This window comes from Pezoporus wallicus, unplaced genomic scaffold (assembly GCF_028554395.1).
Source record: "Pezoporus wallicus isolate ANWC-B61680 ecotype Strahan unplaced genomic scaffold, APGP_CSIRO_Pwel_v1 contig_1583, whole genome shotgun sequence".
NCBI classification, from domain to species: Eukaryota; Metazoa; Chordata; class Aves; order Psittaciformes; family Psittacidae; genus Pezoporus; species Pezoporus wallicus.
Genome location: NW_026637266.1, coordinates 2030876 through 2046828, shown reverse-complemented (window position 1 = coordinate 2046828; position 15953 = coordinate 2030876). Strand labels below are relative to the sequence as shown.

The following is a 15953-nucleotide window of genomic DNA, read 5'->3' as shown; positions in this document are numbered from 1 at the left end:
TCAAACAATTAATCGTTCACAAACAGTATTTCATCATTTTAGCTGTGGGTTATACTTGAAACACTTGTACACAAAATACGTGACTGGAGTTCTTACTGGGGCTTTTAAGATCTCCGGTGAGGCATAAAGGCTTATAAGCAAATAGAAAATGATAAATAACAAAACAGATGTTCTTGTGTTTCATGTCTGCAGAAACTGCTCTTGTGAAACCAAGTTAAAATTTTTTGTCCTTTCTTTATGAAACGCTGGTGAGATGGTACTTTAGGCATTGTCACTGCTGTGTAGGTTGTATTCAGTTCACCTCTGCTTTGTGGAGGTTAAAAAAGTGTCATTTACTTAGTCTCCTGGTGTTTGGCAAATGGAAGGATCTAAATGAAGGCTATTGGGTTAGGTTTAATCTCTGTAAAATGATTAATGCTTACTGACAAGGAGAAAAGTTTAGAAGAGGTGGGGGGATCTGAAAGATAACTTTCTTAAGCCAAACCTATGCCCATCCATGACTGAAGTAGTTGTAACACTGGAGTCTTACTAAACTTGCCTCTGCTCCTGAGTACAAACTTGTCCAGTTTAGAGGGCTGCCTAAGACACATCTTCCTGTCCATGCGTTTTTACTAACAGTGCTTCTGGGTAAGTTTTGCCAACATTTCCAGAGAGTTGATGCTTGGGAGGAGGTGGGGATGGCTTTCAGCCATTCTAAATCATCCTAAACTGGTGTAATGAGAAGTGCTTTCTAAACAGATGTGATAATTCAGCAGTGCTGATGCCAAAGTATGTTTCTAAGTAGTGGAAACATTCAGAAGAAGAGAAATTATTTCAGCAAAGACTCTTGTGTCATAATGAAACATATTGCTGAGTTTCCAAAGCGAGAGACTCAGATGTCCATTTTGGTCCCATTTTGATTCTTTTTGCAGTTATTCCTAATGTTATGATTGAACCACTTGATCCATATCATATAATCAAGGGCAACAGCACGCTCCCTAAGGGAGACAGTGGTATAACCAATAGGATTCCTGATGTTGGAGGCACAAGGCAACCCCTCAGACCACCATATGTACCTGCTGTTGTTACAGAAAGACCGGTGATTAGACCGACTCGACCTACACCCCGGCCAACGACTCGACCTACACCCCGGCCAACGACTCGACCTACGCCCAGGCCAACGACTCGACCTACGCCCAGGCCAACGACTCGACCTACGCCCAGGCCAACGACTCGACCTACGCCCAGGCCAACGACTCGACCTACACCCAGGCCAACGACTCGACCTACACCCAGGCCAACGACTCAGCTGACAGCAAGGCCAACCACTAGGTATGTGCCGGTGACAACAAGGCCAGTGACAAGGCCTCCACCTCCAACAGCACCTCAACCTCCAACATCAAGACCTACACTACCAGCACAAACAACTCCCTTGATAACAGCTGAAGAGCCTTCACATATTCCCATTGAAACTACATCTTCCCAAGGAATTACAGATGATAACAGGATCCAGGTAGATCCCCAGAAACCCCGAGGAGATGTGTTCAGTAAGTAATTTTACATATCCTTTCATTTATCATAATTGTAGATGAGGTGAGGTGAAAGCATGCATATACTGTTTGAGGTTTTTGGAACACTTTATCAGTGAGAACAAAGACATGAAACTGAAAATGGTCATAAGGTAAAGCTGCACAAATGATTTCATTACCTGGCAAAAATGTGGGAAGAAAGTTCTGAATCAGTTCAACCAAAACTTTCATTTTTCTTTTCTTCCTATGATTATTTGTGAGTATATTTTCTTGTATAAGCAGTTAACCTGATTATGCCTGCAGACACAAGTTTTGGAGAAATTAAAGACGTCTTACTGAAGAGTATTGAAATGCAACATAACTCGTAAATGGTAAATGGATTAAAATTCAGGGATTGGGAGTCACTCTTGACATATTTCCTTACCTTTAAGAATGGTAAGAAGTGAGAGCGTATTTGATTATCTAAAGACTGTTATATCACCTGTAGTGTATAAATTCAAATAGGTTTGAATGTTTATGACTAGGCAATGGGAAAATTGCGTAAAAATAACAGAGGCTAATTTTATAGACCCCAGCTATGAAAACAGAAACATGAAAAGCTGAAGATAGTAAAGCTTTTCATAGCATGAACACATAGCATTTTAAGAGCTTCTCTGAAATCAGCAGCACCATTTCTACTCCAGCTTCAGTGCATACCACAGAAGACATTGCTGACATATGCAAGAGCTACACATATCTGCCAAGAAATACTCAACACCCGATTTCTGCCTCTAATTTTAGAGCCAGGGAGGGTGGCTGGATCAGTCCTTCTCCTTCAGCTTGTTGTACAATAAAGCTGCTGAAGTGATGTAGTAGGAGGAAAAGTTTGCTGTCTCAGAGCAGGTGTACTAGCAATGTGGGAGTGTTTTTCCGGTTGTTTTGGCATCTGTGCAGTAACTTCTTGGGCTATGTTCTTGTAGATTTTTTTGTTCCTTGTGAGAAACAGTTTGTTTTCCCTGTTGACATTTATCTATTGCAGACAGTTTGGTAAATTTAAAACAGAGACAGAAGCTGATGTAGAATTTGGGAAGATAAATCCTCCTACTACTCATAGGAGTGTGCTTTTGTTTTTTTCAAGGTTATTTGTTAAACAATCTATATGCAGTTAGAAGTATAAAAACATGTTTATGAAAGATTCTAAAAAGAAACATAGTAAAGACTCCTAAAACTCAACATAATGGGAACCAGTCATTAAAAATACAGAATTATGTGGCAATTATTCTCGACTCTAGTGTTACGCTTCCCAGGTGTCTCACATTGCAAGTGTTATCTTGAATTCTTAATCAGAGGGATAGTTTTAAGCTATTTTCATGGAGTTATAACAATCCCCTGTATAAAGCTTATCATGTACAATTAGTCTTTCTGGATTGTCCCTAGAGGCTAGATTTTAAAGCTAATGCTTTCAGCACATATGCTTCAAATACAGGGGCTTGGGAAGTAGGAAAGTGGAAGTGTTTTAAGTTTGGTTTCTGACTGTAAGTTTACATTATGGTATATATAACAAACATGGCAAAAATAATCTTTGCAAAGTGTTTATCAACTATTTAATTAGGTCAGCTGCCACCCTTTGAGGCTGGTGATATACATAGCTTCAAAGGCTTTCATGCACAATACAGAAGGATTTCATCAGGTCAAGCTCCAGCAACTGTTACTGGCCTCAGTAGGTAATACAGGGACAGGCAGCTCCTCAGATCAAGTCAGTAGATACGTATCATTAATCCCATATTATTTTTGCTATTCCCTGCTAAAGATATATATGATACAAACATATGTGTGACATAACTGTGTGACTAAAGGCATACTCCACTTGTGCTCTAGATTATAGGAGTTTGCATGATGTAGTAATGTGATCCTTAATGAAGCTGATGCCTTTCCTCCTCTCCCTTTTATCTCTTATTCTCTTCTTTCTGCTCTTTTTCCCCCTCTTTTAACTCCTGGCCACTTTGAAAGTATCATCTAGGTAGTCACTTAGTCCCCTCCCACTTTCTTGCTGGTATTTATATAGTGAGTGCATAAAATCCTTTGTTTAGGATGTGAAACCTACAGCTGGTTGCAAACCAGTTCTGTTCCAAAAGAATGTGCTACCATGTCAAGGAAAGCATTGCTTGTAGAGTAAGGTATTAATTCGTCCACTGAATCCTGTTACTGTAGGAGTTTGTGGGGAAGAGAAGTAGGACTTCAGTTTTGTACAATATTCAGAAGAATTATGGCTGCTTCCTCATGTGTTGCCAAGGGCTGTTGTGTCCCAGAGATACAGAGTTGTTGTATCACAAACAGTAGCATTTTATCACATAAGGATGGGCAAAACCCAGCACAGAGAGTACTGTAGCCAGCAACCACCAGCAGTTCTGATCCCAGCTCTCAGTATCTGCTGAGGACCTCAGTATTTGACGTTGTGGTTTTAAACCAGGTTATCTTATGATGCATGGACTTATTCCTTCCTTTTTTTTCTCCCCCAGGCTCTGAAGTCTTAGCCAGACTTTGATAAAGCAGCAGGACAGTAAATGCTGCGTTGTGTAGCGATCTGAATAGGTGCTACTTCTGTTAGGTAATCCATGGTAAAGGGGTTGTTCGTGCACTGTGCATTAGCACAGGTCTACTAGCACAGTAAACCAAATCCTGCAAATGTACTTGGTGATCTAGGACTGATCCACATCAAATCTCTCAAACCTTGACTTTTCATTATTTAACCTTTTTTCTGAGCTTACCCTTGGTGACTCCTTATTTTCTCCTTTGCTATTTGACCTGCATTCCCACACGCTGAGTAAACCTGTCCTAAGCATTCACTTCAGAGCACTCTTGAATGTGCTGCTCAGCTTGAAATCAGTTGAAATTGGTCTGTTTAGTGGCTGCAAAGAGCACAAATTATAATAATACCGATAATGTTATCTAAATGCCTTTGCAGTTTTTGAAAGTTACTGGGTTGTTGCTTTTCTTTAGATGCTTTACCCCTTTTCTAATGAATCTGCAGTGACTTTGGGGAGCTCCTTTTTAGAGAACAAAAAAATGAGTATTTTTGAAAATTGAATTCTTACACTTGGCCTTTGAACCACTTAGTCAGATGCAGACAGTGGAATCTGGCACCAAGGATAATCTTCTCCTGATATGAATATGGGGGGAATGGCAATGAGGGAGGAATGCAGCAACAGCTTAATATTTAACTATTTGAGGGCTGACAGAAACTACAGTGAGGTACAGAAGAATCTTTCCTGGTTACTCAGATAGATAAAGTCTCTAACAAATAGAACAAACTGCTCAATAAGACTATGAATTTCTGCTGCCATCAGGATTTGCTTGAGAAGATTGAAAAGCATAACTTAAAGCATAATATGAGATATCAGCAGACCAAGAACAAAACCCCTTATCATGGTTTGGCAGCTTTCCTTCTTAGCTACTAAAAGCTAAGAAGGAGCTAAAAAGGTTGGAATTAGGAGACTTTTCTCATAACAGCTATTAAAAAATTAAAGATTGGATTAAAACTTGATTCTTTCTGATCCCCTTTCAATAACTGAAAAGTCCTTAGTACAGTAAATACAGTTATGTGATTCTTGAACCTGTTGAAAAAAAGGGAAATGCTAAAAGCAAAGAATGTGAGGAGGTTTTTATTCAATGATACCATTAGAGTAGCATCATTTTACAATAGTATTTTATTTGTCTTCTATTAAAGAAGATATTTATGAAATAAATAATACATCTAATAAAATGTATTTGTCTTAATATTTAACCATTTAAGATGATAGGTACTTTGCTCCTATTTGTAATCTGGACCTAAACCATAAGATCTAGGAGTCATACAAATGACACCTTCTGTCAATCTTGCAGCTAGATCTGATACTCAAGCTTCTGTAGACTACTTATTTTAGCTGTGTTACCTTGGAACTCAGTTGGCACTTTCACACCTCCTGAATAGCTGCTCATAGAAAAGCACACAGGTTACTTTTCGGAAAATCTTCTGGAAAGATAAGTCATAAGATGTTTGGTTTAGGTAAAGTTAATGAGCCTTGTAACTGCCTGAGAAATGGTAAATTGGACAGCAGAGTGGTCGCACGCTAGCACATCTCCCCTTATGTGCAAATGGTACTGTAAAGGGTGAGTCAGTCCACAAAAGCCCTTCCTGAAATAATTCCCACTGCAGAATTAGAGCCTGTGGAGTTTTAGGCAACATATCCTGGACGCTGCGGGTGTCCAGATAAAATGGGTGAAGTGTAACTCTGTTGCCCTTTTTTTTAGCCCAGCATATCTCAGTGTCTTCCTTGGAGGAACACAGGATGTATTCTTGTTTACCAAGTCTGACTGACCTCTGGACTACCCTTCCTTTTAGCTATTTTCTGTTAGTTCCATGTGACATCTCATCCCTTGTGGGATTTTTTTTTTGGAAAGTGAAATTTAAAAACTTTTAATTGTAACTATTCAGAAATCTTTGTCCTTTTTTTTGCTTGTTTTTAACAAATGGGAAGCTTGTCATGATTCTTGCGTGGAATGGAATTGCGTAAGAACACAGTGATTGTTGTAAGGCAGAACACTGCATTCTTAATAGTTAATTAATAATAATTATTACTAACATGAAGCTGCACTGCACATTTTGTTCTGGGTTTGTAACACCAAAACAGTGCTTATTCTGTATTTGCAAATAACCTGACACATACACACTGTCTCTTATACCCCCAAACTGAGCAATTAGCAAGGAAATGAAACAAGAAAGTCCTACTGTTTTCCCAAAGGATTAAGAAACTGAAAAGAAAGCAGTCTTATGCAGTTATTAAGTGTTCTCCCCCCCGCATTCATGTGTCTGCGAAGAATTTAGCTCATGAACTTTGAGAATATGGTAGTGTTGATGTGTTGGCTCACTCAAAGCTTATAAAATTCTCCAAGAAAAAGAGGCCAAGTTTATATTTAACAAGCTTTATCAAACCATTGAAGTTAAGTGAAAAGCACACTGATATGCTATATAAAGTACACAGAAACGGCTTGGAAAGCTTGCAGAAAATAATTGAGCCAAATACTCTCTCCCACGATAGCCACTCAACATATTAGTTATTGCAGCAAAAAAGAAGTGTGCACATGAGTTGTATGTAGAGTCCTGCATCTCTCATGGTAATTCTTGTTTCGTATCGAGCGCACGTTCCTTTAATTGGGTCCGAGCACTGAAATGAGTGCTTTAAAGCTTTGCAACACATTCTTCTAGAAGTTCATAACAACAGTGTTTGGGGAGGAATTTAGGGAAAAGTTTTGAAGAAATATTTTTTGTGGAGCTTTAATTATAGGCAAATGTATCAGCTTTCATTTGGAGAATGCTGGTGTGTGTGCATGGATGTATAAAATAGCAGTGTATTAGAAATGAAGATAGTGTTTGTGCATGAAGGTACTGCACACGTGTAAGGTTTCTTCATGTTGATTTCAAAATTCTAATCCTTTAAGCAAAAACAAAACCAAATCACATTAAACAAAGCAGCAAAAATACTATTGCAAACAATTAACAGGCCGTTACTACCCAAGCCAGCCTGAAGTCCTTGAGGCTGTGTGAGCATCAATATCCTAGACTGCAAACAGACATAATCCAAAATCCACAAAGGATTAAAAAAGGAGATGTACTGATTCTTAAAACTACTATAATATTAAGGTGTTAAACGGTTTCCTACAGACTTCAAGCATTTTATTTATTTAATTATACAAAATTTCCATCCAAGCTCTGTAGCCTGTAGTATTACTTCTAAAATACATTAGCATTTAGTCAACCTTTTTATCAGGCTGCTTATTTTGTCCTAATTCCAGAAAGCAAGAAGGTCCTCAATTCTTATTTTTTGCTTTCCTCTGTCTCCTACCTGTAGAAGAGCTCTTGCAGTGGTGGTATTTCATGTTCTCCTGGTGCAAAAGAAGCTCCTTCTTACCTTTGATTTGATTTCCTGAAAACAAGTCTTTTATTTCAGCTTGGAATTGTAAATCATCTCAATTCTTGTTCTCACTTGCCTAAGGAGCCTATAAAGACATGAAGAGACTTAGTTTAGCAATGCAAATGGAAAATGTGTCAAGTTTTTAATATATATGTCACTTACAAATACTGTAGGTGCCAGAGGTGTTCGTAACATCTAAGGACATGCCTCAATTACTACGGTTGTTAATTATGCACTAGACCTGCCTCTAAAAGAGGAATTTCCAAGACAGCTCTATCCAGTGCTATCTGTTTGTCTCTAGTTGACAGCTGTCCATCAGGCATGACATCAGTTTGTTGTTTCTGGAGACGTAGCCTGATACAGGGTCTTCAGAAGTAAGTGGAAGTCTTTGCAATCATCTGACTTTGGCAGCCATTGTTCCCAGAAAGACCTCTTAAATTTCAGGCTGTCCTGGCTGCTGAATGCTGGGCTTGTTAACCATGGAGAGGTTCCTTCTCCTAGAAGCTTGAGAACAGCAGCTGAAGAGGCTGTGCTGGAAAGCACAAAGAATGATTACAGTTGAATTCCAGCTTCCACTACAGCCCCTCCTCCTCAGCTCTCAGTGCAATCCTGACCAGGATTTAGGGAGCTCTAATTCTTTGCAGCTAGATGGGTGTACCTTCAGCGGTGTACATGTGGGCCCCTCTAAGTACAAGCCTTTTGTTGAGATTCTCCTGTAAACACCTGTGGAAGGTGAGTGGATCAGAAGTTTGAATAAGGCCTTTAGTATGGCTTTATTTTATTGAGAAATCACTATATTTAAAGGAGCATTTGCAGAGGAATAGTGTGCTTCAAGGTTAAAAAGCTTTTTCCTTTCTTCTTCTTTTTTCCCCCGTTAAAAAGCCGCTCTCATTTGAAGAGCCTTTAGCCGGTTTGGAATCACCTTTAACAGTGCCAAGGTAAATGTTAGAATGTATATCATAAATCACATAGGCAGAAAGTTTATGAATCTTCATGTCAAATATAATTAAATGTATTGAATTCTCCATGAGAAGCACAATGCCCAGAGCTGCTCTGCTGTTTTTTATTGAAGATAAGGCAGTAGGTTACTAACGTCCTTTATCTCATTCATTTCTGAAAACCTACTTTTCTCACAGTTCCACGCCAGCCTGGAGTGAGCAATAATCTGTTTGAAATACTTGAAATTGAAAGAGGGATTACTGCCGATGAATTTGAAGCAAACGATGACCCAGGTAAAGATCATGTCTTGTGTTCAGGGCCTAGGGTTTAGGATTTGTTGAGGTTTCTTGGGGTTTTGTATGATTTTACAGGACTCCCACGTCTTATGCCACTTGTTTAAACTATGCTTTAATAAAAAGAAAAAACCCACCACGTACATGAACCTTTGTAGTTTTATTTCCTAACAGATTTAGCACAAAAATAGTGTGAATTGTTAATAACAACACTAACATCCTTTTTACTGTTTTAGTTTTATTTCTGCTGCATTTAATTTTCATTGCTGGTGTCAACCACAAATGAAATTGCTGTAGTTCCCCAAGCAAAACAGTCCAAATCGTTGTGTTTTGGGGATTTTTAGGGTGTTTTTGACTCATTTCTCTGTTGTGCCTAGGTGTGCTGATACACAGCTGTAATTTTGACAGCGGACTGTGTGGATGGATCAGGGATAAAGAGGATGATTTGCACTGGGAGCCAGTGAGAGATGCGTCAGGTAAGATATCTTTGTACAATCACATCCTGTAGTGAAGAACCACCTAGGCTTGGGCTGATGACAACTCTCGCATTATGATGAGTTCACACAGCTTCTGTTCCCTTTAATTCTAGGACATATTTCACATTCCCACCTCTTCTGTGTGTGAAAATCGGAACTGAGGATTCCCAACATGAAAGAGTAATTGAGAATTTACACTTTTATCATACCTGGTATCTTCACAACAGAAATGCCTCTGAAGGAATAGAAAATGTATTCAGTAAGAGGTTTTCTGTCTTAAAAGAATCAAAAAGAACAAAAATGTGGACTAGAGAACAACTTTTATTTACGGTGAAACAAAGCTTATTTTTCAAACCACCACGCAAACAGAATTATTTCCGTATTACGAACAAAATCCCAGAATGTGCTGGGAATAGTCTTTGTTCTGCTGCCAAATATAATGTTCTACTTCAACCTCTCAGTTTGATTTTATTGAATTTTACTCCAAGTTACAACAACATGTATATAGGAAAACTGTTGAGTAACTGGAATGAAGACAAGTTAGGTGCTAACATGCAGAGACTGGGTATGTTTGGGATGGTAAAAAGGGACCTTGCAATGAATATCAGAGGGAGTGCGTACTTGCCACTTGCAGTATAGGTGAAGCCAAAGCAGCAACCACTTGTAATCACTCACCTCTGCCACTGTAGCTGAGCAGAACTGCACACCTGCACTGCTGGAAGCTGGTTGTACTTTGTCCCCTGCTGATTTTACTGTATGGCACTGAGAGGTTGGTTGTCCCTGCCTGTGAACCCTCCCCCCAGCAGAGCTTGCCCCATAGTGCTGGGGATTAGACACACATCTCTGGCTCCCCATAATGATGGGATTACTTCATACCCAGAAGAGCAGCCTTTGAAGTGCACAATGCTTACATTATGCGAGGGGATGGCGGACTTCGGAAGGAAACGTGCTCTCAGGCGGTAAAACGTTACAGGTTAAGTTGAGGGAGGGTGAGGGCACTGAGAGCCATTTCCTTACGCAGCACCTCATCACAGATGTCTGCCTTACAGTGCCCTTGATGGCAGTCATTTGCCACCGCAGCAGGTGACCTGGCACCTTTTCCAGGCTGTTTAGCTGGCTAAGTGGGAGTGCTGTCTTCACTGACTGGGCAGGCCCCCGCCCCATCACAGGCATGCTCTAGTGTCTCCTGTGCTGCTTACAACACTTATAAAGTCTCAGGAATGGCTCAGAGAGCAGAGCTCCTTCCTCCTGCAGATGAGAGAACAGGCAGCTGTCTCCTGCGTGCAGGCTGGCATTTGTAAAGATCACATGTAATCCAAACATCTTCTTGGTAAATGGATTTAAAACCACTTTGAGAAGGTCACTCAAAGCATATACATTACCTGTGCTCAAAAGTTGCTGTTAATACAGTCCCAGAAGTATGATTTTTAACTGGCTTTTTTTTTAGCCTTTTTTTTTTTTTTTTCCCTCCTGCGCTGCTTCCCAGCCAGGGACAATCCCAGCTTTTTGTTTCCTGTGTATGTTCTGCTGCTGTTGACATAACCTGTTAAAACTAGTCCCTTGAAGTCACCCACCCACACCCTCCTGTCTGCAATACCTTGTTGCAAGGATTTATTTTCACAGCTTGTTCCTGAGTGTTTGCTTTCACCTTTCAAAGTTTGCTATTTATTGGTTTATCAGAATGCATTTTGAAAGGTGCCATGCTGAATGAAGCCTTACAAGCTTATCTTGCATGCAGAAAATGCTGATGTGAGGGGACCTTTTCCTGCAGGCGTATGTTGGCTTTGTGCTTACCTAAATCTGTTTCCCATTGATTGGGTTTGGTCACTGTAACTATCTGAAACAGATGCAGTTAATGAGTTAAGGCAGTAGTTTTGTAGTGATAGAATAGTATCTACAACAAACAGGTGCAGTTATTTAAACTCTATTATGCTTATTTTAGCAGTTAGTGACCTTGAGGCAAAACCAATGCATATTAAAAATACCCACAAAAAACAACCCACCGCCAAAAACTGTAACAGCTCCTTGGGCAAATGGATCCCATTTCATGCCCAAATACAGATCTGGGGGCTCAGACAGCACTATAATACTTTGCTTTATTAAATCTCACAAAGACTGAAGAACTTAAAACCCTATGTAGTAGTAGGGAATTGGAGACAAGGTTGGCTCTCCTTTTCGGTGTGCAACAAGCCCTTGGTTCAGTGTCATTAAATCACACCTGAGGTGTGAGGTGGCTTTCAAAAAGAAGTTTTCAAAACCATAAAGCTCTGGTTGAGTAGTAGCAGGGTGACAATTTAAATGAAAAATATTTTTCTATCCTATAATTAAGACTGTGTATAGCAATACTATTACAGCCCCCCCCAGGATTTCTATGTCATTAGTTTCAACTAAGGAGCCTAACTGCAAACTTTAACTTAAGTTCATTAACCTTAGGTTTGTTGGATGCTGCCATTCCTAGGATCTTCTAATTTTCATGTTCATGTTCTAGGTGTTTTTATGAAGGCATCTTTATTTCATACATGATCAGAGATAATAATATAGTTTTGAATAAGTATGGATGTTCCGTGACAACTTACTGTTAGAGAAGACTTCAGGGAGTGTATCAAGTTAACAGCCATTTGGAAATCAATGTTATTTCTATCTTTCTGTACGTAATCCAGATTAGGAGTTTAAATTATGGTTAAACAAAAAAGCTATCTGTGTTTGCAAATGGATATGCTTTGAGACTTAACTTGTTAATACACTTCCCAAAAAAAGGGACAGAACCATAGCTCAATTACATGGTATCCTTTATGCTGGCTGCCTCATTCATCTATCCCGTAGCAAAAAACTGCAGTTTACAAGGTGCGTAAAAGTTCACAGTAGCTTTAATGTCACTGTGGGTTTGAAACCATGCAGTCACCAAGTTGTTGTCAGAAGTGAAGTTTCCATTTTCAAAAGAGGTTTTACTTGCTTTGCAAAACAGAAATTAGATTGGTAAGACCTAACCTGATACTAATGTAAACGGAAGAGCAGCTCTGTAAAAGCCTTACCCTGCAGAAGGCAGGTGCATCACTTCTGGTTCGTGTTCCAGAAACTCTCTGCCTGTTTAAGGCTCACTGGACCTTGTGGAGCCCTTTTTCAATGTTTTGCTTTTTTTAGTGACTCTTGTGCATTTGGTCCCGCAACACAGTAGAATTAAAACCCTCCACTCACCACAGCTAACTGCTTTTTCTTTTGCAGGGGGGCAGTACCTTACCATCTCTGACCCCAAAGGCAAAGAAGGAAGAGTAGCGCGTCTTATCCTGCCATTGGGACACATGGCTCAGACCAGCGACTTGTGCCTGTCGTTCCGGCATAAAGTGTCTGGGCTGCATTCTGGCACCCTCCAAGTCTTTGTAAGGAAAAACGGTGCTCACGGACCAGCTGTCTGGGGAAGGAATGGTGGCCATGGCTGGAGACAGACACACATAACTTTACGAGGACAAGGCATCAAGAGCGTGAGTACCAATGCAGGAGCTGCCTTTTGATTTTTTACGTGAGAAGCTGAAGACACTTAAGATGGGTGTAGCACTTGACTGTTTGTCTTCTGGATCCAATTTCAGCCTTTAATCCCTGCCAATGTAATCACATGAAGCATAAGAGAGTCGTGCATTTTTCAAATAAGCTTTATGCAGAAAAAAAATGTCCTACCTGTAGCAATAGACATATGGGAAATGACAAATTATCTGTATTGATCTACCTCATGAAGTTGGTTTTAAGGTATTTGCCATGTAGGGAAGAGCAGTCTAAGGATAATGGCCTGGATTAATGTTCCTCATGAACAATGCTTTAAATAATGCAGCACCATGAAACAGGAAAAATCATCCCCTGTGGAGTTGTAACTGGCCAAACCAGGGCAAAGATACTGAAAATGTCAATTTTGATAATGCTGGGAGGTTACATGTGCAATCTCCCAGTTTTTTGCTCTTCAATATACCTGCAGCAATCAAATGAAGCTGTCTCTTGTGTGTGTCTTATATCATGGAGAATCTTATAATACATGGAAAGCTTAGAAACACTGGGCGATAAACCAATATCAAAACCTTAGCATTTTTCTTCAACCTCTGCTCAGTTTTGAAGGTAGTTTCTATTTCAGATCTGAAGAAGGGACTTGGGTGCTTCAGGAACTGGTTTGCTCTGACTTATATATGAGGTGCTCTAAAAAGCTCACACATCATAATGTTCACTGTAGGAGCAGGCTACAACACACACTATTTAGCTCCAGAATTTATATTAGGGCTGTAATTACCACAGATAATTTTCTAAAAACTTCACCTTAGCAATCATTACAAAGAAACAGAAAAACCAGGCAAAATTCTAAGCAAAATGAATGGGCTTTTGTGAGTCAGTTCTGATTGCCTGGGCTTCCTTGCTGTTGAGACTTATCTTGACCAAAGCTACTTTCATTTTAATTTATTTTTGCATTCAAATCGTTCTATTTCTCTTCCCAGGTTATCTTCAAAGGGGAGAAAGGGGGAGGAAGAATTGGGGATATTGGACTAGATGATGTGGTCTTGAGGAGAGGACGCTGCTCTGAAGATCATTAGCAAAGACAATGGACCAGTAGTCGTTCTCCTCTAGCCCTTCTTGTGCTATTCCTACCAGGCTTTGAAACAGAACTGCATGAAAGAGAAGAAAAAGTTGAAGAGTTGACAATTTCACAGTGGTCTGCTAAGTGCAGTCTCACTGAAAAACATGGAGAAGCATCTCCCAGGATTCAGGAACTCCATTCCCATCTGGTTGTTTCTATTAATCCTTACCCCTAAATCATATTTTATATGTAATAACTTTATCATCTGTTAAGCCTGGTGAGCACTCACGCAAAGAGCACTTGTGAAAAAGGGAGAATTACAAATGGTGGTGAAAGAAAGCTCCTGCTCAGCAAGTTTTAGTGTTAACTGATAGTCTTTATCTTCCCTCAGTGCTGCTCTTTCATTGATTAGATTTGGCACAGTGGGATTGATCTAGCTTCGGAGTTACCTCAGATTAATGGGGGCTTGGACCTGAACTTTGGCTTACTGCCACCGACCTTTGAAGAAGGGTTTGCTTCATATTTAATAGCATATATTTTGGTGTTGCATCGGTATTAACAAGAACCGGTTATAGAGAGTAGGCTCTGCGTCCTGTAATATTGCTACTGCTGTGTTTTGTGTATATGTGTATGGTCAAAACATATTTATGGTTTTAATATTTACAGACTCTAGTTGCAAGGTAATTGGCAGCTGTGCTTTCTTATTGTACAAGACGGGAGTTCAGCATGTTCTTTGATCCCACTGGTCATGCCAATAGTTACGTTACCAAAGTCAGTTAATGGTGCTCATTGAAAAACGCTGGTGCAGTTTTTCATGTAATATGCTGAAGGCAAAAAGACCAAACCCTTAGGTGTAAACCAGCATCTGATTAATGCTGTACAGGTTTGCATTTAGCTCAGTGGCAAGTCACAAAGGGCTCTCAAGCCTGCAAGAAACTCCTGGCTCAGTTGAAAACTGAGCAGCCTGGAGAAGATAATGTGCTGCGGCTTATAAGTCCTCGCCTGTTGACCCCACCAGAAATGTTCCTTTCCCATAGGTGACACAAGCCAAAAGGGCAGCCACATTAACAAACACTCCGTGAACAATTCAGACCATGAAATGCCTTCAGTGATCTTTGTTAAACATCCGTATTCCACCCAACCCTTCTGTACATAATAAACACTTTAGAACTAGAATAGTTATTATACCTAGCTGGGACTAAATATTTACCAGAACTTTGGACTAATTTTTTAGTTATGTATCATGCATGTGGTGTGCAGTTTCCCAGGGTATTCCGCTGTTTGGTTTGGGATATTTTTAAATGAGGATCATCACTATCAATCATTGCTGCTAACAATTGAAATTTGACAAAGTAATTGTAACATTGAAGAAAATGATGAAAGATTGATAAAATGTTGTTTAGTGGTGCAGCCTTAAAGCTTCAGAACTAGGTGATCTTAGGGTCCTTCCCAACCCTAACTATTCTGTGATTCATATTGTATATATAGAAGGAATGAGTCTCAAATCTTTTAAATACTTAAATACTATATAAAGTAAATACCACTTTCATATCATGTTTTAAAATCATAATGAATAAATATTCATGTTAAGCCTTGCACAAAGTCCACAGAGACAAAACTGCAAGGCTGTTAGAGGTTGTATTCCCAGCCCCTAAGTACTGTTCTGAAAGGAATACTGCAGTTTGTCCCCTAGGACAAAGCACGGTATGTACAGCAGAAGTTTCTTTGACCAAACAGCCTGCAACAGTGTACCAGCAAACATTTTGAAAAGGAAAAAAACAATACATCTGTAAACATTTTTGAACTGTTTTGCTTCAAATATGATTGATTGTGATCTTTTTCTTATGTTACTTTGTAATATGTCAGAAATATTTGTGAATAGTTGAAATACCTTGTTCTTATTATAAAGTAATCAGTAAAGGAGGCTGTTACTTGTTACTAACTGGCAATCTTGTTTTCGTTTCTGGGTCAGAACTCTCGTTTTTACTGCAGTGAAATGAACCAACAGACGACAAGTAGCTCTTGTTACCAGATTTAAAAATAAAAGTGTATTTCACTGTTTTCACTGTAATACAAAAAAAGCATTATATGTAGTATTATAAGTATTATCCAAGAGGAAGAATGACAAATTTCAACCTACCTTTTTTTTAGGAACAGTCTCACAAGTAATTTAAGAGCTTCTGCAATACAGATTTTCCATTTTAGAAGAAGCAGCAGCTATCATAGTTCCACACACTGCTCCACAAACTGTTCCA

At 39.4% G+C, this 15953-nt stretch overlaps 1 protein-coding gene across 3 annotated transcripts in view; it reads left to right on the top strand.

Moving 5' to 3' along the window:
• Positions 1-15640, top strand: part of NPNT (nephronectin) — a 46777-nt gene extending 31137 nt beyond the window's left edge. For all 3 annotated transcript variants that reach the window (XM_057404582.1, XM_057404583.1, XM_057404584.1), the window contains 5 exons: positions 912-1526; positions 8575-8670; positions 9048-9146; positions 12369-12625; positions 13619-15640. In XM_057404582.1, coding sequence (XP_057260565.1) covers positions 912-1526; positions 8575-8670; positions 9048-9146; positions 12369-12625; positions 13619-13714 — 1163 coding nt within the window. In that variant the 3' untranslated portion in view covers positions 13715-15640. The remainder of the gene's footprint in view (positions 1-911; positions 1527-8574; positions 8671-9047; positions 9147-12368; positions 12626-13618) is intronic.
• The last annotated feature ends 313 nt before the right edge of the window (positions 15641-15953 follow it).